The sequence below is a fragment of the Egretta garzetta genome, unplaced genomic scaffold (assembly GCF_000687185.1).
Source record: "Egretta garzetta isolate BGI_Z169 unplaced genomic scaffold, ASM68718v1 scaffold18, whole genome shotgun sequence".
Classification (NCBI taxonomy): Eukaryota; Metazoa; Chordata; class Aves; order Pelecaniformes; family Ardeidae; genus Egretta; species Egretta garzetta.
Genome location: NW_009260616.1, coordinates 550,106 through 577,377, shown reverse-complemented (window position 1 = coordinate 577,377; position 27,272 = coordinate 550,106). Strand labels below are relative to the sequence as shown.

At 41.9% G+C, this 27,272-nt stretch overlaps 1 protein-coding gene across 1 annotated transcript in view; it reads left to right on the top strand.

Moving 5' to 3' along the window:
* The window catches only part of LAMA4 (laminin subunit alpha 4), a 104,582-nt gene that overhangs the window by 25,212 nt on the left and 52,098 nt on the right, over positions 1–27,272 (top strand). Inside the window, exons 3-8 of the mRNA XM_009645211.2 lie at positions 10,273–10,397; positions 14,412–14,492; positions 19,582–19,796; positions 23,449–23,544; positions 24,851–25,002; positions 25,144–25,254. Of these exons, the coding sequence (XP_009643506.1) occupies positions 10,273–10,397; positions 14,412–14,492; positions 19,582–19,796; positions 23,449–23,544; positions 24,851–25,002; positions 25,144–25,254 (780 nt within the window). The remainder of the gene's footprint in view (positions 1–10,272; positions 10,398–14,411; positions 14,493–19,581; positions 19,797–23,448; positions 23,545–24,850; positions 25,003–25,143; positions 25,255–27,272) is intronic.

Genomic DNA, 27,272 nt, shown 5'->3' with positions numbered 1-27,272 from the left:
AGAGTGTGCTGCAAGGAAGGAGCAGAATGAAAAGGGGGTTTGAAGGTTTGATAGCATAAAACAGAACCAGAGATGCCCATGGGGACTGCAGTAACAGGACTTCACTGAGGATTCAGAAATTTCCAGGGAAGATCAGAAGACTGATGAAATTGGTAAAGTGCAAAATGTGACAGAGAAAGCCTGGAAGAAGAAAAGCTTAGAGAAGAAAAGGCATAACTTGCATTACAGCAGGAAGAAGCGTGTTAGATGAATGAATGCAAATAATTTGGGAAGAGGGGACTTGATGGGTGATAGTGTGATTTGTATTAGAATCAGCGGACAAAGCAACCTTCCCTAAGGACCATTCTGGAGAAGCACAGGAATGGATCTGGCCAAAGCCTGCTGGGGGCTGAGGCTGGGGCAGAAAGGAGTAGGTACCTATATGGCTGGGAGTTTCTGTGAAGAGATAGGACCACATGGTATTGAGAGCTCGCTGTTTTCTCCGTCCTTAATTTTTTAGGCAAATTACTCCAATAATTCTTGCAGTGGTAACCACCACACCTGATAGTAAGACATAAGACTTTCTGTGTTCACTTAGTTTTTAACAGGCTGTTAAAAAAAAAAAAAAAGATTCTGTACTTATCCCTTATTATTATAATTGTCATCCTCCATTTCTATCAGTGTAAACCTGCTATCTCCCTGCTTCTGAGACACAAGAATGTTCTAAAATTTTATCACTTATGGACTCTCCACTGGCACCACACATTACCCTAACCATGAGTCATAGATGTTACAGAATGTCCTTAGCAGCAGATCTTTAGAAGAACTGATGTTCCCCAAAGTTAGATAGTAAGACATAAGACTTTCTGTGTTCACTTAGTTTTTAACAGGCTGTTAAAAAAAAAAAAAAAAAGATTCTGTACTTATCCCTTATTATTATAATTGTCATCCTCCATTTCTATCAGTGTAAACCTGCTATCTCCCTGCTTCTGAGACACAAGAATGTTCTAAAATTTTATCACTTATGGACTCTCCACTGGCACCACACATTACCCTAACCATGAGTCATAGATGTTACAGAATGTCCTTAGCAGCAGATCTTTAGAAGAACTGATGTTCCCCAAAGTTAAAAGTTTCTATGTCTGCATGTTTATTCACATGATGGAATGATTTAAACATGAAAAAAAATATCATTTTTTATAGTTAACTCTGCTAACAACGATGGAAGACAACATGAAAGTAATAATAACAGTGTTCAGTTGGTAGATAATTATTTTTTGTAGTTTAAGTAATAACTAAGCTATAAGAATTGAGTAATTGAACAAGGCAGTATGAAAATGAAAAAGTATTCTGCTTCAAAAGGGATGAAATATAAGGGTCACACGCCATACAATGCTATAAGACCATCATATTATGCAAATCCTGCAAATCAATTTGGCGAATGTAGTTCCCACAGCATACAAATTAATGAAATTTCCATTGGCCTCTGCCCTGAATTTGAAATCAAATAAAATTAAACCCCTATTAATGATGCCTTAGGGTAAAGTACTCACATCTTTAATTTCTCCTGACATAAGTATCTATCTTAGGGTTCTGTTTCAAAACTTCCCTCAGCTTATTCATAGAGAGTAAATCAAATCCATGAGTCTTTAAAAGCTTACTGAATGACATAATCAATGAATCAACAGTCTCATTAAGTAACCAGACAGAAGAAATTATTGCAGACAGAGCCTTTCTTGCATGGATGTCCACATAAAACTGGTGCAGAAATCAATCACATTGTCCTGTGATGAAAACTGAAGAGCCACTCAGTCCATTTTTTTAGTATAGAAAATCACCCAAGTGTTAGAAGAAGAGCAGCCAGCACAGTGTAAGCTCCACTTATGATATAATAAAACACAGATTTATGACATAATACAATACAGATGTCAAACAATGCTTCATTTCAAAGGCATCATCTGGTGACACATGTAAGGCTAGTAGAGGAAGAAACACCAATTCTTTATACTGATTTTAGGCTTTGGACTTTTAATGTAACCTCAATCCTAGCTAAGAGAAGAAAAGGAAGTCACTTGCAGGACCCTCTAGTTTTTTATTTCAGAAACATGAATATATGTTAACTGGGTGAAACTGTAAGAGATGCAAGTGGCAGTCTGCAGAGAAAGTGATGTGCATTTCTCTTGCATAAAGCCCAAGCTATCAGGGTTTCCCTTCACCATCCCCAGACCTTACCCCATCAGGAACCCACAGCTGAGCTATTTCTTTAGAGTGCCTCCACTGAGGGTTCAACATCTGAAAATTCAGACACAAGAGTGGGGCTTTGAATGACTTGACAGCTGAGCAGACCAACACAGCGGCTGTGATGGTCAACTCTGAAATGAGTGGCATATGGAGGTGAAACAGCTTGTGTAAAGCAACGAAGCTCTCATACCATATGCAAGTAGTATAGCAGGCAGGGCTTTACCATACTAAAAAATTTGATTGCTTACACTAGGGAAGGAAGTCGCTTGATATGACTACAAGGTACTATGGCAATGACTCCAGACAAGCACAGTAAAATGGATTGGAAGATTGAAAGGATTTAAAAATGACAAAGCTAGATATCTACACAAAATTTTTGCTGGATTGAATTATCAGTGTCCTTTCTGAGGTTTCTGCTATAGTGGAGGTTAGATCGTTATAAATGCATGAAAAGACATAGCAGAGGAGCAACTCTGGAGAAAGCACTATAACAGAAGGTAAAGGGTGAATTTATTGGTGTCTACCTAAAAATCTCTAAGTGCTTTGTTAACATCTCAGTCCTGTATATTTGATCAGTATGTATATAAGGCATCCAAAATTACTCAAAAATAACTAACTGAGTAAATAAATAAACAAATATTACCGATTTAGAACAAGAAAGACCAAAGGATCATAACAGTGGAGAGGATAAATTCGCTGGTATCCTTTCCAGCCTTTTATGGAATTTTTTACAATAGAACGTATTGTCGTGTAAGTGATTTGTGTTTAAGCATTTGGGTTTACAGCTGAGTGGAAAGGTTGGAATGGATTTGGCAGTTCTGCCCGAGAGGATAATATGTTCCACATGATTGCCAAGGCAGGTCTGGAGAATTGCCAGTGGATCCACAACCATCCATCAAGCATGAGCAAAAAGCAGCAGGGAGCTAGCAAAACTCTCCAGCTTGTTAGGTACTTCTGGCTTCATGAAGAGCCTTGCAGCTTACAGCTCACTGTTTCTTTCTATAAAGATGGACTACATCTATCTATAGTGACCTTGGTGATACATGTTTGGAAAGCCAACCAGAACTACAACAGTCTGGTGCTGAAATGCAGACCTTCTCTTCTCCAGAGTGCTTTGGTATGCAGTAGCTGTGAAAAGCATTAGTGTTAATAGTCTCAGTGCCTCAGATGTAGATATTTCCCTCCCTTTTAGCTATGTTTTAACTTAGTAGTTGTTGTCCTAACTGTTCTACTGTCGAAAACTTGCCACAGTGACCCCAACATGCAATCACTTCGTTTCCACTCCCTGCGCAGCCTGTACAAGAGGCACATAGGAAGTCAGGCCAAGACTGCAAGGAAGGGCTGCCATTGCTCTCATGCCTGCTCAGCTGCATTTCCCACAGTAAACTAAGACAAGTGATGAACTGAGAAAGCAGAGGGCCAGGTGGTTTTGGCAAGTTCTACAGACCAAAACTTTGACATAGAGGGGGTAGGTTGATCCAAACTGGATCAGGAACCAAGTTTTGTTGCTACTCTCATTATTTTAGGTTGACAGTTGTCTCTACTTTAGTAAAAGTTGTGCTATACTTGGCGTTTCTTTTTAGTGCCTCATCTCCTTCTTCCATAAGAAATTCTGAAAACTAATATTGCATCTCATGCAGAGTGGCTGGAGAGAGAGGGCTTGAAATCATAAACCTCAGAGAAGAAAAAGTTAGAACATGTAAATCTCCTGGCTTTCAAGTCATTATGCTGAAGTACTTTTTTTACTGCTATTATTTTGGGACAGCAATAAGTTCTGGCATGCTGGCATGGGCAATGCTATGCAGTTCTGTAACCTTGGATATGAGGTCATCTCCCAGATTTGAGGAAGTCTAAATCTACATCCAGATATTATACCTCAGGCTAATCTCTGCTGGTCCAGCAATAAATACAGACAGACTGCACAGCAATGTAAGCTACTTGCATCTCTTTATCTATATAATTTATTTATTCTTGTGCAATCTTTCTGCATTAACAATTGCTACAAGACTATCCCTCAGAAGAATAAGAAATAAGGGGGAAAAACACCATACAGTTCCTGCTATTTTGTAAGAAAGACTAGTTTCAAACACCATACAGTTCCTGCTATTTTGTAAGAAAGACTAGTTTCAGCTGCAAAGTACTATTCAGAATTCCTAACCAGGGTCTGAGGACACTTCCAGATTTCACAGGCAGTATTTCAGACCCTAGTATTTTGGGGTTGGTTTTTTTGTTGTTGTTGTACTAACTTCACTAGAAGCAGGACTGGGTGTTCATTGTTTTGCCCTGGAGAATCCCCATATCATCCAGCATGTGGCATGTCCTGTCTTCCTCGTTTAACTCCCGAGGGTAGACAGAAAACCAGTCTGCTATCTTAGTTTCCTAAGGAGGAGGTCCAGCCTGCCTAAATTGCACTGTTAGCCATCCAGTGAAATAATGTCCTTAAAATAACCGCCTAAATGGCACATTTAATGAAGCTGGCGTCTTTCAAGACCAATAGAAGGAGCTCTTCTCACTTAAGTTCAGGTTCCTAAGTTAAGGTGGGACAGATTCCTACCTCTTAGATTTTCAGTTATATTCATTTACAGAAAAGCATTTTTGGTTTTTTTGCTGGGAAACTTGTCCTAGTACTGAAGATAATCAACAAAATTCTCATTTTTATTTGTGCACAAGCGTATTTACTGAGCAGAACTGCATCACACAAAGTGCTCTATGGTCTCAGAGCAGTGGCTCCAGCTTTACTTTCCAAGCAGATGAGTGCAGGATCACTGCTGACATCATTCCCAAGCATCCCCCCACAGCACCTTTTCATGTACTTTTCATGTGTGTGCAGTATAGATAGTTACAGTAAGGGCCAGGTAGAAATGCTTACCCTGATTGGCAGTACTGAGTGAGAGCAGAGTAGTAGGACCAGCTAAGGCTAATGTAGAAAAATACATTCCAGCCACTCTGTCATCTGACAAGCTGCTGCTGGTGGAGCGATGGATGAATGATTATACGCTGTATCCTCATACAGAAGCTTTTAGAAACCAGGCTGCTATTGCATTGGATTACTTCCTCTGAAGCTGAAGTGTCAATGAAGAAGGGACACCTCTGCCTTGACTTTTACCTTATGAAAATAAAGGTTGTGTTAACATGGGCATATGGAAATAATTTAGCTTAGCATTTTTGCCTACTGTAATTCAAAACACAGTTTACCAAAACTAGAGTATTACAACACCTAGTTGCAATACTTTTAACTGCATGGTTGTATCTGTTTTTGTGACCTTTACCACGTCTCACTCTGTTCTGTAGAAAGACAGGCAGCAATATTCTGCTAGCTTCAGTGTCTGATGTCCTAAAATACATATCACTGCATGTTTTATAGATTTTTACCTCAGTCTTCCTTGGTTTCCAAAGGAAACCAAAACAAAAACTATATACTGAGTTTCTTTATTTGAAAAAGTAGACACCGATATCAGTAAACACATTTCTACAATTTTGTGAGTACATTTGAATGAACCACTGAGACAGGGAAGGCTGAGGGTAATCCCACACATTGTCTGATTTATAATATCAACCATAAATGATGCTTTTCCTTCTAAAGCACATATGAGCACTGGGACCAAGAGTAGCCCTTGCAATTCTTACAGCAAAACACTTCTTTAAAATCCAGTTTCACAAAAATTGCCATAAATGGAATTCCATTTTTTTCTTCATCATTATTTCTGTGTCAAAACTGATCCGTTTAGAAGCAAAACGCTTCTCAAACTAACAAGCCAGTGCCACCCGGTGCTGAGAATCACCCATGGTGTCCTCCCTGCCTTCAGATATGTTTCACAGGCTTCTTGCAGTCAGCAGTTTTGTTGGAGATGCAAGCTAATGGAACATAAAATATAAGGACACTTTTTTTATCACTGTAAAAATATGATTCTAAATTGCCCTAGGAGTTCTGACTTGTTAAATAAGTTAATGCTGCTTTTACATAATCACTAACCAGACAAAAACTACAAAAGTGCCTCAAGCACTCAGCTAACAGGGTCTTTGGGGTAAAAGGGCCTTTTAGCACTTCCCTTTGGTTTAGAAGATGAAAAACACTGCAGATTTAAGGAGCAACATCAGCTCCCCTGCTGCCCTGCTCTGTTCATCACAATAGTATCTGAGCTTTGGAAACCAGTAATAGATTTATTCTGGTAATACCCATGTGTTGCTTGGAGAGCTGAGGACAAGAGAGGTGAAGTGAATTGCTCAGAGCAAAAATGAAGAGTGTGATGAAGGCTTCAGCTGAATGCAGACCCCCTGAGGCCTCCGCCAGTGCTTCAGATACAGGATTGTTCTTTCTCTTCGAGCGCTTGGTGCCCATGCTCTCATCTCTCTCTTCCAGTACATTAAAATCACCTTTTCATTGAATAATGACAAATGCGAACTATTTTTAAAACTGTACCAGCCTTCCACTGCCTCCTGGCCCACGCTGCGTGCCTTGCAGTTAGTGCGCTCCCGCAAGAGAGGAGCGCGAGGTCCGGGCATCTCCCCAGCGGCTGCCTGCCACTCTGCCCTCATTTGCAGTCAGCTTCTCCACTCTCACCAAGTTTCTTTCCTACTCCTCTTCCTCCCAGTCAGGCTTCCTATATTTTGGGGCCTTTTAGTTAAAACAATCTTCTGGTTTTCTGTATACTAACTACTTTTGCCTTTACAGCAAAAATTACTATGAAAAACAACCTTTAGCTCTACAGCTATTGGTGTTTAATCTATTCAAAGACCCATGGAAAAAGAAATTGACTTTTTTTCCTTCCCTTATCATATTCTACCTGCTGTGGAGTTCTTTGGCCTACAGCTTTGTAGAAATAAAGAATTGCTGTGCAATAGGTTCTGTATGACTATAAAAAATGCAGCAACCTAAACAAAGTCTTCTAGAATCAAAAAGGATCTGAACTAAATTAATCAGTCTTAACTGTGGGCTTTAATGGGATTCAAATGAGGAATATTGGCTAAAAAAAATCAGATGTATTTTCACAAGGGTGAGTGTCCTTTACTGAAATTACACATTTCAATGCAAATTGATGGTATCTGGACACAGACTTAGGGGAAAAAAAAACCAAACCCAAAACATCAATGTTGCCAGGACAAAATTATGCCACTAAATCAAAGTTACAATACTCGGATACAAAACTCATTTAGCAATGCCTGTGCAAGTGAAACGTGACTATTTTCATTAAACATCCTCCCTAATCACATTCCTCTCTTCTTATACTCTTTTCTTCAAAGAACACACCATGGTTGGAGTAGAAAGTGAGTTTCAAATCTGTAGGGCCTGGCTCAGCTGAAATACCGGTAAGCTAAGTTCCCCCACCCCCAGGCTGGTGCTGCTGAAGAAGCTCCGACCACAGAGAGGCCAAGGTGCCCCTTGCCCTGTGCTGGGGAGCTCCCTCCCACTGCGAGCGCTCCTGAAATCCCACACCCAGATTCCCTGTTATTCCAGGGACTGCCAGCAGCACAGTGACTTCTGTGATGGGATTAAATGACTACTGGAGAATAAACTGGGGCACCGCTATCATTTCCTAGTACCTGCGCCAACTCTGAACATAGTGCAAGAGGTTCCCTGCAGGGCCCAACCAAAGGTCCCGGCAGCCCATATTGGGTCTCCAGACGCTGGTGAATACTGAACAAAACGGGTCTCAGCACCAAGGCCTAGGTGATCCGGTGTGACTCCTCCCCACCCTGAAAAGTGACCATTACATCCTATCCGTTGCTTCCTAGACTTTATCAGCTTTCAGTTTGTAGCAGAAACTTTCTTCAGGTCCCCTGAAAACTGGATTTTTTCGAAGTCCAGATATGCTGTATCCTCTGGTTGCCCTTCATACACTTGCTTATTTGCACCATTACACAGCAGGTTAGTGAAGCAGGAGTTCCTGACTCAGATGATACTTAAGTCATGTACTTGGAGATCTTCTTCTTTATTATAGACACTGTCATCTTACCAGGGATGGAAATTGTATCCATCAGCCTGCAGTTTCCATGGTGTGGTGGTTTAATCCCAACCAGCAACTAAGCCCCACACAGCCGCTTGCTTACTTCCCCCCGGTGGGATGGGGGAGAGAATCAGAAAGGTAAAAGTGAGAAAACTCATGGGTTGAGATAAAGACAGTTTAATAGGGAAAGCAAAAGCCGTGCATGCAAGCAAAGCAAAACAAGGAATTCATTCAGTACTTCCCATGGGCAGGCAGAAGTTCAGCCATCTCCAGGAAAGCAGGGCCCCATACCACCTAACAGTGACTTGGGAAGACAAACACCAACACTCCAAACATCCCTCCTTTCTTCTTCCTCCAGCTTCATATGCTGAGCGTGACATCATAGAGTATGGGATACCCCTTTGGCCAGTTGGGGTCAGCTGTCCTGGCTGTGCCCTCTCCCAGCTTCTTGTGCCCCCCCAGCCTGCTCGCTGGTGGGGCAGTGTGAGAAGCAGAAAAGGCCTTGGCTCTGTGTAAGCACTGCTCAGCAATAACAGAAACATCCCTGTGTTGTCAACACTGTTTCCAGCACAAATCCAAAGCATAGCCCCATCCCAGCTACGATGAAGAAAATTAAGAAAATTAACTCCACCCCAGCCAAAACCAGCACACATGTTCCACTGTTTGTAAGTCAGAAGAGGAAAGAAACAAGCACACTAACCCAAAACCACAGCCAATGTGCACTGACAGAGAGTTCTCCACATATTTCTGCCATGGAGCTGACTCCGTGCTGCCTCAAGCCTTGCATAGCTGTTTGCATCTCTACTGTCTGGGTACGAAGCAGTGTAATTGGACGGTTCTGATTCAGGGACATTGCAAAATTCATTGCACTGTTGCAAGAAAGAAAAGCACTTCTGCACCCTTCCTACTCTTCTAAAGTAATTTGGCGAGATGGCTAGAATATGGAGGATTATGGGAGTTTGATGACAACTTCTGGGTATTTGGCTGAAGTGGAAAGGGGGACAGGAGTCTGCAGGAGTCCTGCAGTGTGCAGGAGCACTGTTTATGCACCCCATGCCAGTCACCCACCCCCTTGCCATGTGCCTAGGGTAAAACCCACATAACCTGTAGCATCTAAGTGTGTCCATTTGTAAACCAAAATATGTAACAATGCTTACTTAAGATTGCAGGACTTACAAATTCTATTTCAAACTATTTACAGCAAACCCTGACTTTTTCTGTGACTGAAAATACTGAAAGGCACACTTTTGTACCTAGCATCACAAAATATTTTTGAACAAATATTCTGTATGAATTACCACAGCTTGACTTACTTCCATGGAGCCCAAACAATATCAACTGGGGGCCAATTTGCCTTTGCATGAGGAAGCATATTTCCTCACAAACATTAAACCATGGAGATGAAACTTGCTCATAAAGTGCATGACATTTTGCGTAGTTGCTCTGTATTTTATAGAAAGGCCACTTATAGAAGACTCCTGCTTCTTCCCTCCATTAAGTGGGCCTCCTTTAAGGCTGAGAACAAGGTGTAGTGATAACATATCCCTTCATGCTGTAACACTTTTCATCTCAGGAGAAAAACATCAGCGCCACTGGTGTATTAGCCACCATTTGCAGGCAGATTCCCCTGATGTTCTTTTCCAGTCATCAAGTCCAAGAAGCAGCCTTGCTGAAACTTCTATCTAGACTGAAATCTGTTGATAGTATTTACCAGCAGATATTTTTCATTTGTTTTGGTGTCAGTAAAGGGGACTTTTTCCTACTGGCACGTGCAACTCAAAACAGGGCTGTTGGCTACACCTGAGTACCCCTGACATCTCTGATGACAGGCAGTGCTGCTTCTGCTTCAGCACCTGGCAGGCACATATGTCTGGTTTGTCCTGTACTGCACCTTGCCAATACTTGCTGGCTGGCCAGTGTAATAATTTATAGCATTTTTATTTGTAGCGGTGTTAGCTGGTTTGGCTTCATCTGTCAATGCCTTGAAGGGTTGGGGTCTGGCATCAGCCCCTATTCTGCTTGGCCGGGTCTTCAGCTAAATTTATTTCTTTCTGAATTATGCAGCACCTCTATTTAACTTTCACCACTCTCTCTCTTCCCACTGAAGGACTGCCAGAGAAACACAACAGGACAGCACTGCGAGCAGTGTCCAGATGGCTTCATTGGTGACGTTGTCAGAGGAGTGCCCACGTTCTGCCAGCCCTGCCCCTGTCCCCTGCCAGCACTTGCCAAGTACGTAAAGAGTCTCTGCTTCTCTTTGATTTGGACTGGCTTTGGCCCTTTCCAAGGTGGGGTCAGCATCCCTTCCTGGATGCAGGAGACAAAGGCTGCTGCCCTTGCCAACTGGGGGAAAATAAGAGGACTTCCAGCTGCTCACATTTATAACCGTAGGAAACAGCATTTTATTTAGAAGGTTTAAAATACCCTTAAGCACTCATATCAATTCTTTCCGAGAAGGAGGAGAAAATACCTGAGCGAACTGAAGTTATCCCTCTTTTATATAGGAGAGATTATTCAGCTGTCTGGTTACTTCTAAGAATTCCTCAAAGACAAATTCCCTAGGAAGGTGGCATCAGGGATGTACGTGGCTGGGACAGACAGACAGACAGAAAGATCCATTCATGACCTCTGGATGGCAAAAGCAACCATGAAAAAGCATAGCCAGGCAGACTCCTGAGCAATCAGGATCTGGTTAGTACAGGAACAGTTAAAAGGAAAGGACTGGAGGGTCCTGTGGCAGGTACGGTGCCCTTCAGCTGATGCCCACCTGCCTTTGGGCAAGAAACTCCGAAGTCTGACAGAAAACCAAGACCAAGCCAAAGAGCTCCAGCTTTTTGCCACTTTGTGCCTGTAGAAGAAACAAGTAACTACAAACCATGAGCAGCTCTTAGAAACTGTTAGTGGTACATCAGTAATGCAGATGAAAGAAATTATCGGCTTCCTCCTGCTTGAGGTCCATGATCTAAGAGAGTGACCTATGCAAATCCCACCGTAGTGTACAGAGGAGACACTATTAAATACTTGCCAATGGGTTGAAGTTATTTTTTACCGAGATACCTACTCCCCCTGTGCTGTTTCCCGTTTCACTTTCAGCGGGGCTGCTCAGCAAAGGGCAATTTCCTCACTGTATTTGTTTGCGGTTGCTATAGGATTGATTACTCATACAGCTGCAAGGTGGAATGAGCCGCATTTTGCTCAGCTCCTCAGTGGCGCAGGCACAAAAACGCTCTGGCCAAACTCCTGCTGATCACCTCTTGGCTTTCGCAGCAAGCTGCAGACATGTGCGGAGGGCTGTGGAGTGGAGAACAGCTATTGTTGAGAAACTGCAGCTTTGCCTAAATTAGAATGAAAATCCTCCAGAGGCAGGGGAAGAACCTGGCTTTGCTCACATTTAAAAAGGCTTAGGACTGAGTGAACTCACAAAGCAGATCACTTCCTCCAGTTTCAGTAGCGACTCTAATGCCAGAAATAGTAGAAATACAACAGTCAGAAGCAGTGCTTTTTCCTTAGCAAAGGGATTTTTTTTTAACCTGTTGGGCCAGAGCAGCCACTTTGGTGTCAGGGGCAGCTCTCTCAACCACAACCAGGGCTGCACATGCCTGTGGCACTACCGTATGATGAGACCCAGTTTCTGCTGAGCACAGCCAGCTAAAGCAAGCATCTAGGCTGTCCTCCTTATGGTGCAATTTGAAAGAGCATGTCTGGGCCTGCATTTACAGAGTCCTACAGCCCCCCAGGCTCTGCAGCAGTGCCCCCCAACCACAGGGAGCCAGCCAGCCTGCCAGCCCAGCAGGGCTTGGTGCAGTGGGACCAGCAGGGACCTAAGCTACAGGCTGTCTCTGCTGGTGCTACGGGAGATGGGCGCAGAGGCCAAGGAGCGTTCCCTGCTTCAACATGCCCCTTAGCCCTTCTGCTAGGGACATACGTCTCTCATATTCCAGACCACTAGAGATAAAGGAGCCCTGAACCCAAAAGGACAGCAGCATGGGATGTGGAAGGGAGAACAAAAGTTGTAAGGAGCCTGAATGCAGATGCTTCAACATTAGCAGCAATATAGGGAGTAAGATTTGATGATCCTCATGGGTCCTTTCCATCTCAGGATATTCTATGTTCTATGATATGTCACCCCTTTAAAACCACCTCAGTAAAAACCCACTTCAGTTTTTCAGGGTTTTCTTTCAGAAAAATCCTGAAGGCAATAGCTAAAGGACTATCTGACCCATTTACCTCATAGCCCTATTCAAATAACACGCAGAAATTGCCAGTTCAGCTTCTTGCATGAGAGAGAGCTGACCACAGCAATAGCCTTCAGCTGGGGCTGGAAGAGGCAAATAATAATGATTGAGCAACATTCAGCCTTGCACAAGTAAATTCAAAGAATAACCATTCTTTCTTTTTTAATTCTTTTTCTTCTGTTACTCCTACTCCACTTATATTAAGGCAAAACAGTAACTACAGAAAGCAGAGAAGCATTAAATGCATTAAATAAAGAACATCCAAAGGATGTTGTTTTGCACTCTGTTTTACTTTGGAAATAGCCAGCGAATTCATAATAGTTAGACAAAGTGACCAAATCTGTAATCTGACAGACTCATCAGATACATATTTTTTCTTGGGATTCATCTATGTGTCTCTAGATTTTCTGGCCAGACTATCTTCGTATCTGCTATCCTGGGAAGTTTTGGAGTAACTTTTGGCCATTACACATAAAGTGTAATGTTATCTCTTGGGAATAAAAAAAAGGAGGAGGGAGTTTGCTTCACGGTCCAGCAGATGTTACTTCTTTCCCAACCTGAAGGAATTTTACAACTTTTTTTCCCTAAAAGATCACAAAAAATGTGAAACCTCAGGAAGGTTTCAGTCTTATTTCATAACTTATATCCACAGTGTGGTTTTACATGAAGGAATTAGCCTCTGCAAAAGAAGAGGAAGGCTGTCAAACTGTTATGATTTTCTCTGTATGTTCTCAAAAAAGCTTTACTGAAGTTAATTTGTGAATTCTGTGAGAAGAATCTCATTTCATGTTGTCTCTGGTTAAATGAAATGTTTTGAGACAGCACGGATCCAGACACAGATTTATTTGACCCTGGTTGTCCCACCAGCTGAGAAATGCTGGTGGGAACTGAAGTTATGCAGGAATTCTTGCCACCTTTCAACTCTGCTAGTTCCTGGAGCAAGCAGTGCATGGATCATGCTTTTTCCCATTGCTCTGAGTCTTTTGTCCTCCTGTGTGAAAGGGATGCAACCCGGCCACAGCTGGCCAGCACTGCACGACTCACAACCTGTCTTTTAGCAACCATGGGCCTGCAGCTGGCAACTGCTGCCACTCACTACTCTGGTCGCGCTCCAGTGCTGGCAGGCATTTACTCACACATACTGCAAACTAACTGGAAACATCTTTAGGACTGTATGTCTTTTTCCTGCAAATGCATTTAAGCCACGTCCATCACTGTGCTTGAAGTGTATATAATTTGTACTTTCCACATCTGGCTGCTGCTGTTCTTTGGGTCTGATATTTAGTTATACATTTGTTAAATCCTGAAAACATAAGAAAGCAAAGGAATCCATGATTTTGAACCACGGCAGTGAATATTACAGCCCAAGCCATTACTGCAATCAGTATCGCTACTTGGCATGTTGGTCTCAGAAGATGCCCCAGACTCCTTCCAGCTTCCTCAGAGAGATGGTAGAGCAGCCTCGGGTACTGTAAATAAGGATAGCATCACTGAGTTCAGTTTTCACCACTTGGTACTTCCAGACTGGATTTGAGGAAAACTGTAGGGTTTGCATAGGGAACTGCTGCATCCATTCCAGAAACTACATTCCTGAAGTGCTTACTGCAGTGTCTTTCATAAGCAGTATTTCACCCCGTAGAATATGAGACAGGAAGCAATTAGGTTCATGTGACATACACATTTATCATAAATCCTTTCTCTAAAATGTGTGTATCAAAACCTGCAGATGTGTCTGATCTACACTGCAAGACAGGAACTTATATATATATATCTCTGCATTTATATAGCTCCATAGTGCTATACACTAACTAGTGCTTTCTACACTAATTAAAAAGACTAAACAAGGGGTATAATGTGAATAGCATAAAGAGCTTATGAATACCTATTCAGCAATGGGTAACCAAGAACCAGAGCTCACACTGACAGCAAATATCCATAATGTAGTTAAGAAATACTCCCAAGTGTTTGCCATTGCCTGCTATTCTAACTATTCATTCTAATGAAATTCCAGCTTTGCAGTCTCCTGTTACAGAAAAAGTGGAAGTGTGCGTTGTGTCTGTAAGGAAAACTATGCAGGACCCAACTGTGAAAGGTAAGGAACTAATGAGATGACTTACTGGTCAACAATACTAAAATCCAGAAGTCTTCCCACACTGGGAAGAAATGTTGTGCGTGTGTTTTCACCATGTTGAATCATATCTGTTAAAAGATCTCATTGAGCTCCTACTAAAAACTGTAAGAACTTGCTACGGGTAAGACAAGGTAAGACAGACATTTACATCTGATGTATTTTGATCGAGTTCTTGCACTTTGTGTACCTTCATGTGGTGATCTTCCTAAAAGGAATACAATTTACAAATCAAAATACAAAATACAAATCAGAAACAGCAGCCAAACTGAAAAATAACCACCTCATAGATGCCTCTTGCAATTCACCACTCTAAAACACGTAGCAGGTTTCTACCAAATAAATTTTTCAAAAGCAAAGGAGAAAAATGCATTATCTAGTCAAATTCTTAATAAGCAGAGGCAGCTTTTTTAGTTACATTTTAAAGGTACTTCACAGACATTATTCAATAAGGTCAAGCAAAGAACCATAGGCCAGTGCTGCTTTTTAACAATTTCCAGTAAACATCTTCTAACTAACAAAGTACACAAAGAAGTGGAGCTATACAGCAGAAGTATAACTTACTCTCCTGCATCATAAATGGCCATCTTACTCGCTATGAGCAAACACAGATGATTTTTCAATGAATGTCAGAGGCCTGATTATAATTCAAAGATTCTCCTTGAGCAGCCAATAAATTAAAAGAGCTCTTAACACCAAGACTGAGGAGTATAGGATGGCTCAGGCACTGGCTTCCTGAACACCTCATTTTGTTTTTCCTTAAAGCCCCTGAAGTATTTAAGACTTCCGTCCATTGTCATTAATGGGCAGGTCTTGAATTCAAATTATTCTTAACATAACTATCAGAGAAGGCAGAAAGGGGATGCTTAAGATGCAAAAAGAAATCAATATGAAAAGGTAAGATGACAAAAAGAGTGAAGGCTTTTGCTCTTACAGATGATGGAAAAACATCAGTATATTACCTCCGCATCACTAACATGGTGACAGGAATAATGAAAGCCCTTTAGACAGGTGGCACAAAAATAAAAAAACCCACCCTTGTCTCCAGGCCTATGGCTATATTCTTTTTTTCTTCCAAAATGTCAGATATATACACAAAGGATAATGCAGAAAATTAAAAGGTCAGTGAGGTTTCTTAATAGTTATTAAAATGTCAACCTAGACTACAAGAAAATCAAATCCTATGAAATGAGTAGCAGATGCATAGTAACAGCAGAAAATAGCATCAGCTTTGTTTTCTAATAGCCACTACCCAGCCTGACACAGTGCATCTGTCTCAGGGAAGGCAAAGCTGTATAGATGGGTTAGAAAAAGCTACAGAAATAAATCAGTCTGTCCCAGTCACCACAATAAGTCCTTGACTAACTGCTGGGGTAAGTGGCAAGCATGGGACTTTCCTTTTCCTGGTAGGCTCCTGATCCTACTTCCATTTGCGTTAGAAACAACGAGAAGCGTTTCAAAGACTAATGAGAAATGCATTGCTTGTCCCTGTCCTCTTGCTAAAGAGCAAGTCCCTGCCTCCCATACGCTGCTGCTGGGCACTACCACCACCCCTGGCTCCCACTGGCAGCTATTCTGCTGTCAACATGCTGGCAGGAGGACTGGGGATCCTGAGCAAGAAGGGGCATTGTCCCTGTCCCTCCCTGCACCCCAAATAGCAGCTCAAGTTCCCAGGGAGAGGAAGGCTACATCCTGCTCACCACCCTCCCTTCCAGCGCAGTGGTAGGTGACAGGCACCGTGGGCAGCGAGCTGCAGGACACCCCTTCATAAGCAGCGCGTGGGATCTCCAGAACAGCACACCGGGAGGCAATCTGCTCCATTTCCTCTGGCATTCGTGTAGGAGGCTTTCTGGTGCTCCTCCGGGGGCTTGGCGCAAACCTATCCAGTTTATGTTTGCCACCAAATGGGGTTGTGAAATCATGGAGGCTTTTGCTAGGAACTAAGAAAACCATCTTCCCAACTTGAAATTTAGGAATGACTCATTTTTCTCCTGGACTCCAGCAATAAGGCATTAAGGAATTAGTGGATGAAATCCAGGTTTTGTTAATGCCCAAATGTTAAAAAAGATAACTGAAGAAATTGTACTTTAGTGTCCAAAGTGAATAGAGGAAAAAGGATCTTTTGGCATTGCCAGGGAAGAGGAAGTCAATTTCTTACTCACCAATAATTACAGGAAGCAAACATGGCTGTAAAATGAAACAGAGATAACTTAGCAGATTTATTAAGGGAGAGGAAATATTCTTTTCTAGCAACAAAGAGCCATTTATTGATATAACAGAGGAAAAGACATGTACTGGAGGCCTCTACTTTTTAAGACCATAAAGTGCAGGGATGGAGCAATGTTTCCATCCAGCAGCCTCTGCTCTTCTCATGTGCTACCAACAATTCAAAAGAGGCCAAGCGTGGTCCAGCCCTGTGAGATGCTCTGAGCGTCAAAGGGAAGGGGAAAGTGAAGGTGACACATTTATTTTCAGCACTAAAAGTTTCTATTTGTTTTAGACAGCTACTCCAGATGAGGAGATATAGCCAATAAAAGTGAGTCAGATGGTCATAAAAAGCAGTACTTACAAAATGTATCTGTGAGGATGTGAGGAACTGTCCACTACAATTCTGGCAAGTGAACTGAATGGTATGTTTCATAAAAGAAAAAAACAAATCACCTTGCCCTGATGAGAGGGCAGACCTTGGCCTGATAGGAATAGTACGCAGTCTTTGGTAGATGCCGGCTGAAAGCCAGAGCTGGGTAGCAGAAAGCAAAACATTCATCTGGCCTTAAAACTGCTTAGTGGCTTCTGTGATGGTGACCACATTAGGCAGATGTCCATCTGGAAAATACCTAACTACAAAAATTTAAAAAGAAACTCTGCAAGATTTTGAGAGTTCAGAATACAGGAATTTTATTTTTTTTTAAAACCCAGAGGGTTTTTTTTTCTTGTTCGAACTTCATAAACATACAGAAATTTTGAAATCTGGGAAAATACTACAATCTCAGATTGGCTGAAATAATAGAAAATTATAGCAAGACTTTTGGCATGACTAAATAGTAGCATTAGCCATCACTGCCTGCTCTATCTCCCATGGGAACGGGGAGTGACTGCACCGAAGTCAGCTAAATCACACTCATTATGCTCCATGTCGCATTCACAGTTCTTCAAGGGGCGCACAGAACTCCAGGTCACACTTTCATTCTTTACATCTGGGTCACCCAAATGATAAGATCTGTACCAAAGATTCTGGCAGCACTGCAAAGAGACAGAGTCTTTGCCTTTGGCAAAAGTAGTGCTTGAGGCAGCCAAGTGGTTTATATTAAGATGTTCAAAATTTTATGTGTTTTTACTGTGGGGGTTCAGGACTGGAACATGAACAAAGCAGCATTGAGGAAATTACTTTCTTTATTAAAAAAATAATCAGCAAATGTAGGAAGAGATCAAAACTGGAAACTCTTATCAGATCTGCCATATTTTCATCGTTCAGACATAGCAGAACCTGGATTTGGCTATGTTCAGACTTTAGAAGACAACAGAGCTCAAGTCAGGTCCCTAGCCAGAAATCTGCGAAAATTAAACTAAACCACCTAAGAGCTCAACTTCCCCGCCCACAAATAGCAGAACAAACGGCACCTTAAAACAGGACTTTATAGATGGGAGAAAAGACAAGTCAACAGGGTGATAAAACAGGATGAAACACAATAACTACCTATCTAAATCACTGCAACAAATATTCAATCCTCCTATTTCTTCAGTAAGCAATTGCTACATCAGCTAGTTATCCCCCTCCCTGCAGTAATTCTTCACTCTCAGTTTGGGGATACGAGTCCCTGATCTCTGTGCCCCAGGTTTCTGGGTCATGGATCCTCCTGCCACCCTGCAGTGACACCATGACAGTGTGGGCTGCTCCCATCCTGCCAGCTGGCCCCTCCAGTCCATAAGCAGCTGCTCTGCACTGCTCCAGCCGCCAGCTCCTCCAGCAATGCCCTTGCTCGAGGATTTGCTCCTGCGAGCTGCTCCATGCCCACTCCAGTGCCGGCTCTGTTCTCCTCGCTGGTTGTTTTGCAAAGGGTGCTCTAGCTCGTAGGATTAAGCACACTCCCTGCTACCAGCAGAAACTCCTTTAACTGAAACCCTCTCCTTTCTTTCCAAACGATGACACCAAATCTATTACCTCTTGTCTTAGCTTAGGGTCACTGGTCACACTGGAATGTTAGGTATCACTGGTTTGTCTAGACTTTCAAAAACCACTAGAGTTTCAACATCTCTTCCATTTTAAGATGTAGCAAGTTTTCCACAGAAATGCTTCCCAAACATGACAAGGCATGAAAAGCATTTTGGACCCATTTCAGGCCTCCCCTGGAGTCGTTGTTACCCACCTCCCTCTCACCCTCTGCAAACCAACAGAGGAATCCTCCCCTCCTGGGCTGGTGGCTGCTCATAGCCTTCTGCCCTCAGCCAGCAGGCTAACATCGATCCAATCTGAAAAATGGAGGCTGGTTCAGTGCCTGTTCTGTTTTGCAAAAAAAAGAAACCATCCCAATGCCTCACCATAGAAGTATTTACACAACCTTTTCTGGTCAGTACTTTGTTATATGCATCATAATGAAAATAAGTTCTGAACTTCCTCTGAGTTTCAGCATCATGAAACGCAGTCCTTTACCCTGGTTTCCTATATAACACAATATAGTTGGTGAGATCCAAATCTGAAAAAGACCAAAATAAACACTAGAGCTGCCTCTCTGCCAAGATCATTCTGTCATAGATTTTAGAACAATGGGGAACAAATCATTTTACTGCTAAAGACACACACACAAAAAAATAACGCAGACTGGTGTTATTGAGATACCAGGAATGTTGAAGAAGGGAAAAATATGCAGTTGTACAGGTTGAGATTAGAGCACAAAACAGCCTCTGCAGAAACACAGCTCCTAATTTGCTTTCTGTCCTTTAGTAGCTGCAGACCATCATCAATTCATGGTGACATAAATGAGGCCAGAGAAAAAATGGTAGTGCAGATGGGAATGTCATTGCTCGTCATCGCTGGGCTTGCTCTTCCTTTCAGGTGTGCCCCCGGTTACTATGGGAACCCTTTGCTCCTTGGAAGCACTTGTAAAAAATGTGACTGCAGCGGCAATTCAGACCCAAACCTGATTTTTGAAGACTGTGATGAAGTGACCGGCCAGTGCCGCAACTGCCTGCGCAACACCACCGGGTTCAAGTGCGAACGATGCGCTCCGGGTTACTATGGGGATGCCAGATTTGCTAAAAACTGTACAGGTATTGGCTACAGCTTAGTAGAGCAGAGCAAACCGCAGCACAGCATGGTCTATTGATGACCTCCCAGAGATGCCAAATCAGTCATCAGACACCTGTGGCCTTGGGAGGCAGGGGGTGCCTATCTACCTGGCGGGATAATTTGGATGCCTGTTCAGCTGAATCATCCCAGGCTCTAACCCTCTTTCCATTGCTCACGAGGAAGTCTCAAGCCCCAGACCCAAACATCTCAAATGCCAGGACGGGATGAATGTAGGCACTGTTGTGTCCTGCATTTTGTTTCAGATAAGGGTCTCTAAGCTTTCCTTGGTCAGAGACTTCACCTTTGTGTTTGTTCATACCACACTTTGCCCAGCACGACCACTCAGACTGAGGGCACTTAAAGACTTGAAAGCAGTTTTTATGGAAACAGCATCATCCTTCCTGTCTTGACTCAATCCTTGCTCATTTTCTGCTAGTTTTCATACTGGTAATGTATTCTGCATTTCCCACATGCCTGTGTAATCTTGCTGGTTACTGTATTTCCACACCAGAGATAATTGTAATTCCAGGGTCTGGTAAAGTGCTACCCAGAGGACCTTACCAAAACATACCTACACAGAGGGGTCACAGAGGTTTATGTCCTCTAATATAATTATTCTCCTAATTTACATGGAGTTAGATCCAAATAGGACTTGGGCTCATGCCCTTTGTCCTTGCTTTGGCTGTGGGAGGAGAGAGTACATCCTCTTTCAAAGCACCGAGGAACAGACACAGCTAGAGGCAAAATGCAGGTGCTCAGAGGAAGGACCTTGAGGCTCCCTCCCAACCCCTTTTCCAGGGTCTTTCCCTCAAGGACCAGAAGGCAAATGGGGTAGATGCATCACTCCTAGCTCTTAGCTGACTGGTAAGACACAGCTGAAGGTAAGACACAGCCAAACCACACACCCAGCCTGGACCTTTTAAGTTCTCCTGGGTCTCCAGGCACAGGGCTACAGGCCCCAGCATCTTAGCAATGTCTTGATCAACCTACATCCTTCTTGCAACTCACTGTACGCTTGGACTTTGCTTTTTACTAGCTTACTGTAAAGTGCTAAGGTGTGTTTTGACTCCTGCAGGATGGAGATTGGGAGGATGCTCTGTACTCAAGTGCCCTTTGTGCTGCTGTCCTCATTTGTAGGGGACCACATATGATGCCACTAGTGGTCCCTTCTGGTTTTATGTTCCAGTGACAGAATTTGAGTGTCCATCTCCAGGATGTAATTGACATCACTAAGCCATGTGTTTAAATTCCATTTATGCTGAATGGGGAGAGATGGCGCCCACACACAGGAATTCCAAAAGCCAATCCCAGGCATCCAAACTAGACAAAAAGACAGCAGCTGTAGGGAACAGCATGCCCCAAAACTCACCTCCTGCTTAGATTCGGGCACCCAAGACATGCCTGAAATTCAACATCTCTGTGATCTTGAGGTTGCAAAAGCAATCTTCTTTATGCCCTTCACTGCCCAATTCAATTCACCAGAGATGATTTAACTGCAGTTCTTCCATAAAGAATGCCAGGGACTAGTTGGTAATTCTCTCCATTATCAGATTTTCTTGTAGTGTTTGATCTTTGCTAAAAATAACAAGTGCCTTGGCACTTGAGTATGATATGAGAGGTACAGCATTTCTCTATTTAGGAATGAATTTAATTTTGTAGTTGACTCTAGCAAGTAATGAATTTGAAATAGTATGTTTCAGAGTATTACACACTTTTAATTTCATCTTCATTTCTGCTAAACACCACAACATGCTGTACTTAACAGTGCTGTGTAGATTGCCTGCACCAATCAATACATCCATGATATCCAAACTATCCCGGTAGCTTATACTTTGTTTGGCATTTTGGAGCAATTAGGAACTCTTGTTTAGAAAAATATAGATTCTGAAATAAGACAAATACCTTCTTTAAAATACAAAAATACAAAAAAGAAATTAGTGTAAGAAACAAGAAAGTCTGCATACATGCTTTCCACAGAGCACCTCAAAGGGTATACAGAACAAAAAAATGCAAGAGCACTAAATGAGCAAACAGGTCTATCCAGCTAAGATCATCTTTTTTTTTTCTTTCAAGCAAAACATAAAATCTCTGTAGCTGTGGATAGCAGCTTTCAGCTTATTTTCAATGCATTTTTTAACCATGTGTCCTTTAGCCACACTTTAAAGCTTTCCACAAATGTCCCTCAGAAATAAAGGTAAATTTTGAAGCTTTCTGCACCAGTAAGCCACAGCAGCACTGAAAGTCTTAATTCCCTACTAAAAATGTGGTACCTCCTGAACAAGTAGATGAAAAATTGTCAGGATTGCTTTTGAAATTTAACTACTATAAGCATTTGTATAGCAAATTAAGAGTCATCCATTTAAATAAGAAGACAATTTAATTTTCTTGAGCACCAATCTCATCCACATTTTAATATTGTAACTTAAATCTTGTCACCTGTTTTGGGTATAGCCTAAGGGCCTGTGATATCCTTCTTATCAAAAGAAATAACAAATTTTAAAATTGTGGATCAAAGACCCAGGAGACACCCAGTTCATACAGATTGTGATGAGGCCAAAATATCAATTGCCCCACAAAATTCATAACCAAATTCTGTCTCACAATGGTACAAAAAATGAGTAGTTCCACTAACACTGGTTCAGTTACACAGAATTATTCCAATGTTACTGCATCATGTTGACTTTGAAGCTGTATTACACATTTTCCCTGATAATGCCTCGAATGTGCAATGTGAAATGTAAATAAAAGACTATTTCACAGAGAACAATGAATGGGCTGCAGTAAAACGGCAGTAAACAATTTTGTTACATGAGATTATACTGAAACCATGAATCATAAGAGCAAAACAGATTCCAGATAAGTAGCTGCTATTCTTATGTTCTGCTTGAGTTTTTGTTATTCTATCAAAGTGTTCCAAGAATATTCTAATCTTTAAAATATCTTAAAAGGCCAATTAAATGTTGAAAGACACACTTTAGATTAAAAATTATACTTTTTAAAAAGCCACTTGTGCTGGCAGTAAATATGTAGCTTACTCGAGTTTAAAAAAATGTAAAACTTTATTTATTCTTCATTGTAAGTGGTAGGAGATATTTACTTTTTGATATGCTCAAGCTGATGATGGAATTGGAGTCCACTATCAATCCCTCGTAGCTGGAAAGCTTATTTAGTGGCAGCCTGACACAGGGTTGTTAAATTCCACACGTCTGTGGAGACATTTGTAACTAACAATTAACTTTAGTTGCACTGCTTTCCTTAGCCCACCTCTCAAACGTCACCTTCTCTAGACAGTGATGCATAGTGGCCCAGCTGGGCAACTCTGGCCTTGCTGCCTCTGCTTGTGACCAGCTGGGAAGCTTTGAACTGGGAAGCTGAAACGACTGGGAAGTCGTTTCAGCTCAGGCTTTCTGATTCTGTTTCCTGTCTCATATTTGATCTGGTCCAACATGACTGCAGTGCAAAGAACAGCTTTTTCTGCATACTGAAGGAAAAATCAGTCCAAGAAGCCCTTGATTTTGGTTTGACTACCTATGCACAATCCTACATACAATCATTTCACTAGTCTTGGGAGGTGAAAGGTGGGTTGTACATTTTGAAGCTTCTTCTTTCAAAAATCCTTTCTTTTTCCCCCAGAATGTAACTGTGGAGGGAGAATGTGTGACAGCCAGACTGGAGAATGCCTCGCAGACAGTCCTGAAGTTTCCACTGGCACAGACTGCCCAACCATCAGTAAGAAGACTATCATGAGAACACCAAAAACTAATATCACTCTTGTATTCAGAGTAACAATCACATTACAAATACTAACTTAAGAGCTCGGTTCTCCAGTGCGCTCAACACTTTGACAGGGCACTTAAATATGTGAATACGCATGATGCCCCAATGACTACTTAAACATGTTCTTGCTTGACTGAGTACATGCATATGTCCAACTCTGTGATGCAGACTGAATGTTTAGGTACAAACTGTGGAGCGGTAGGGAAGTATCACCAAAGCCACTTCTCTAGACTTTGAGATGCAGTGCCTGCAAAACAATATTCTGCCCCTAAAAACTGCCATCACAATTTTATCTGTGCTGTCTTGCGTATCATTTCTAGTTTTCTAGTTGTACACCTAATATAAATTACTGCTGTTGACAACTTGACATACATCCATCAGGCAGTTGCTTTTCCTCTACCACCTCCCCTATTCTAACTATAGGAAGCCTGGGGGAGTTTCCAAAAGTACTATGTTGTAGCTACTGGTAACCACTGATATTGTTTTAAACTTTAGTATAATGATGTTTGTAGTGTAACACAGACCATGTAGCACACATGGGTTCCTAAACTGAATCCCAAGAAGAGGGGTTGTGTGCCTGGAAGCAGAACAAGGAAAACATTTGGGAGCTGCTGCCATCAAGAACACACACTATACAATACCAAGCAGAAGTTTCTGTACGAATCTGTGTTCCATGTTTACCTAAGTTTCTTGCATTTAGGGCTGGCATTAACATCGCTAAAAAGAAGGTGGTGTTGCAAGCATTCAGCAGGGACAAGGATATAGTTCTGCGCAAACATATTCCAAACATGTTATAACTGTATTTTTAGAAGTTGTCTTCCTAATCAAATAGGCAGCCAAGAGCCCATCTGCTGGACATCCTTACTTCTCATACCACCAAATTTTAAATACAGAGTTTGGGTTCTGACAGAACGAAGTTGTTTTTTTGACCCCCATCTGTTGTTCTTTGGGCCACAAACATGCAGAGCCTCTAGGGAATAGCCAGGAAATGCCTTCTCTCTCTCTCCCTACTGATTACGGTGCCGCTGCAGCAGCCTCTCGGAGTACTCCCATCTGGTGCTGCTCAGCTGGAAGCATCATGACTGTACTGTGAGACCTTGGAAGTGGGCGGATGAAAGTGAAAGAAAAATGGGTATCCATCAGGATCCATCAGTTACAAAGAGGGAACGCCCTGGGGCAAGAGTACTGTGAATTTAAGATACTTGCTGTTCACTGACACAAACGCTAAAGAAATATGACACTTTTATTTTCTTATCAGGCTGCGATAAATGTATTTGGGATTTGACAGATGACATCCGATTAGCAGTTCTGGCTATCGATGAAAGCAAATCAATTTTACTGAGCATTTCTACTGGTGTTGCAGCTCAAAAGCGCTTGAATGACCTGAACCTCACTGCCACCCATCTCCAGGTACGAACACTGATGCCATTTTATTTTTTAACGTAATTCTAATCTATGAATTTCCACTGCATTCCTGTAGATTTTAATCCCTGCCCTCACTAAGGAAATAATTTGTTTTCAGAGGCACTAACTTTTTTTCCACACACACAGGAGGCAATGTCCAATAAAAAGAACCATGCTGTGCTTTGGACCATCCAAGTCGATGATGCTGCAGATGAAATGAATGATCTCCTGAGAGAGGCAGCAATGCTTGATGAGCAGGTTTGTTTATAGCCCCCTGCCAGAGCTCTGAGGGTTTGGGGGTTGCCATATTCACATGCTGGTATAAGAGGTTAGCATAGAATAGACCCAGTTGGAAAGGACCTACAACGATCATCTAGTCCAAATGCCTGACCACTTCAGGTCTGACCAAAAGTTAAGGCATGTTATTAAGGGCATTGTCCAAATGCCTCTTGAACACTGACAGACATGGGGCATCAACCACCTCTCTAGGAAGCCCATTCCAGTGTTTGACCACCCTCTCAGTAAAGAAACAATTCCTAACATTTAGTCTGAATGTTCACCAAACAAGAGTGGGATTGCCCTGAAAGACAGTTGGGAGAACTTTCTACTTCTATTTTCTATTTCTAGACTTTCTATTTTACTTTAGCTCTGAATTAAAAGTGTAAATGACCTACCAAGTCTTCCCAGAAAAGGAAGCATGTAGGGCCAAAAGCCACCAACCACAAAAAGCCTCCCCTCAGGATCTGAGTTCCCACCTACGCCCTACACATTTGATCTGAGACAGACACACTGCCTTTCTATTTTACATTTTGATTTCTAATTAAGCAAAGTAACCAACACTAAACTAATTCAGATTGACTTTGGGAGTATTTATACTATATCTATGTTACATGTATGCATTCATAAAATTAAATTAGCCCCAATTAGACACTTCAAAATACATTACAAAACTGCCAGTTTAAAAGGTTTTTCATGTAGCCACTGAGATGGGAGCCTGATCAGCACTCAAGATATGTTTTAACACAACTGTAACCATAAATGTTGCATCCACATTCAATTGCCAGGCTGTAAAATTAAGGTTATCTGCTCTCAGCTCACGTAACACTTTCACTGCACCCTAGAAGAATACTGATATGATATATGCTAAGAGAAGAAATAGGGTTCAAAATTGCTTCTCCTCTGTTTTAAAGAGATTATTAAACATCTTTCTGTTGCTAAGATTTATATATATTAGTGAGATACATCACTCTATGTTATTCCCAGAGATAATCACAGCTGCAGTATGACTAGAGTATATTTCATACTTATGGCAAAATGCCAGACCTTATATTCAATTACCGATTCCTTCAGATGACAAAATTATACCTTAGTCTAAAACTCAAATACAGGAGCAAGTAGGAGAAAAAACACAAAGAGGAGAAAGGTCTGTATAGAGAGGTGGAAGAGAAAATTTGGGTTTGGGTGTTTTTAATCAGCACTTACTCAGCAGAAAGAGCATTGCAGAATTACACAGACTATGCCTGTGTTCAAAAGACAAGTTTGAATAAATCAGCTTACACACACACACACACCCCGTACCTGTGAAAATCTGGCAGTGCTCACACGCCTCAGTGTCCCTCTGCGTAGTTTGTAGGCAGGATGATTAAGGCATTAGGTTTTCTAGGAATATTTAATGAATTTGGATAATAACGTTTTTGTCATCTTCAGTACTACATGGGGATTTCTTAGCTCATTCCTCAGTTTGACTGTTCCTGAATAAATAAATTCAGCGTTTCCCCTGGTATCTTCTCCCTGGTTCTGTCTAATGCTTGTTCCACATGAATACTTGTGATTGCTTGTAAAGGCAGTGAAATCATGGTCCCAGACTTTCAAAGAGGAGGGAAAACCACAGTAATAATTCTGAATATATTGAACTTTTTGCTCTTTTAAGGCACTTTTATGGAAAACAGGTGCCCTAGGGCCCTGAGTGGGTTTTGCAAAGATGTGCAGCATCTTCTGTTCAGAGCATTTCATGTGCACATCCCTGTGTCTGATGGTTTGCTGCAGATTCTGATCTAAACCCCAAAGGCAGGATGAATGCACCAACTGTAAGCAAATCCTCCTGCTAAATGAGAAGAGCAAATGTGACCTGTAACTCCCTGAGTCTGCTTGGGATGAGCTTAGAGTAAAACAGCACGTTGCTCAATCCTGAATGTTTGGCAGAGACTTGAGCAAGCCAAGGACCTTTCCTTCCTGGGCTCTTAGCAAATTTCAGGATAACCCCCCGTACATCAGCA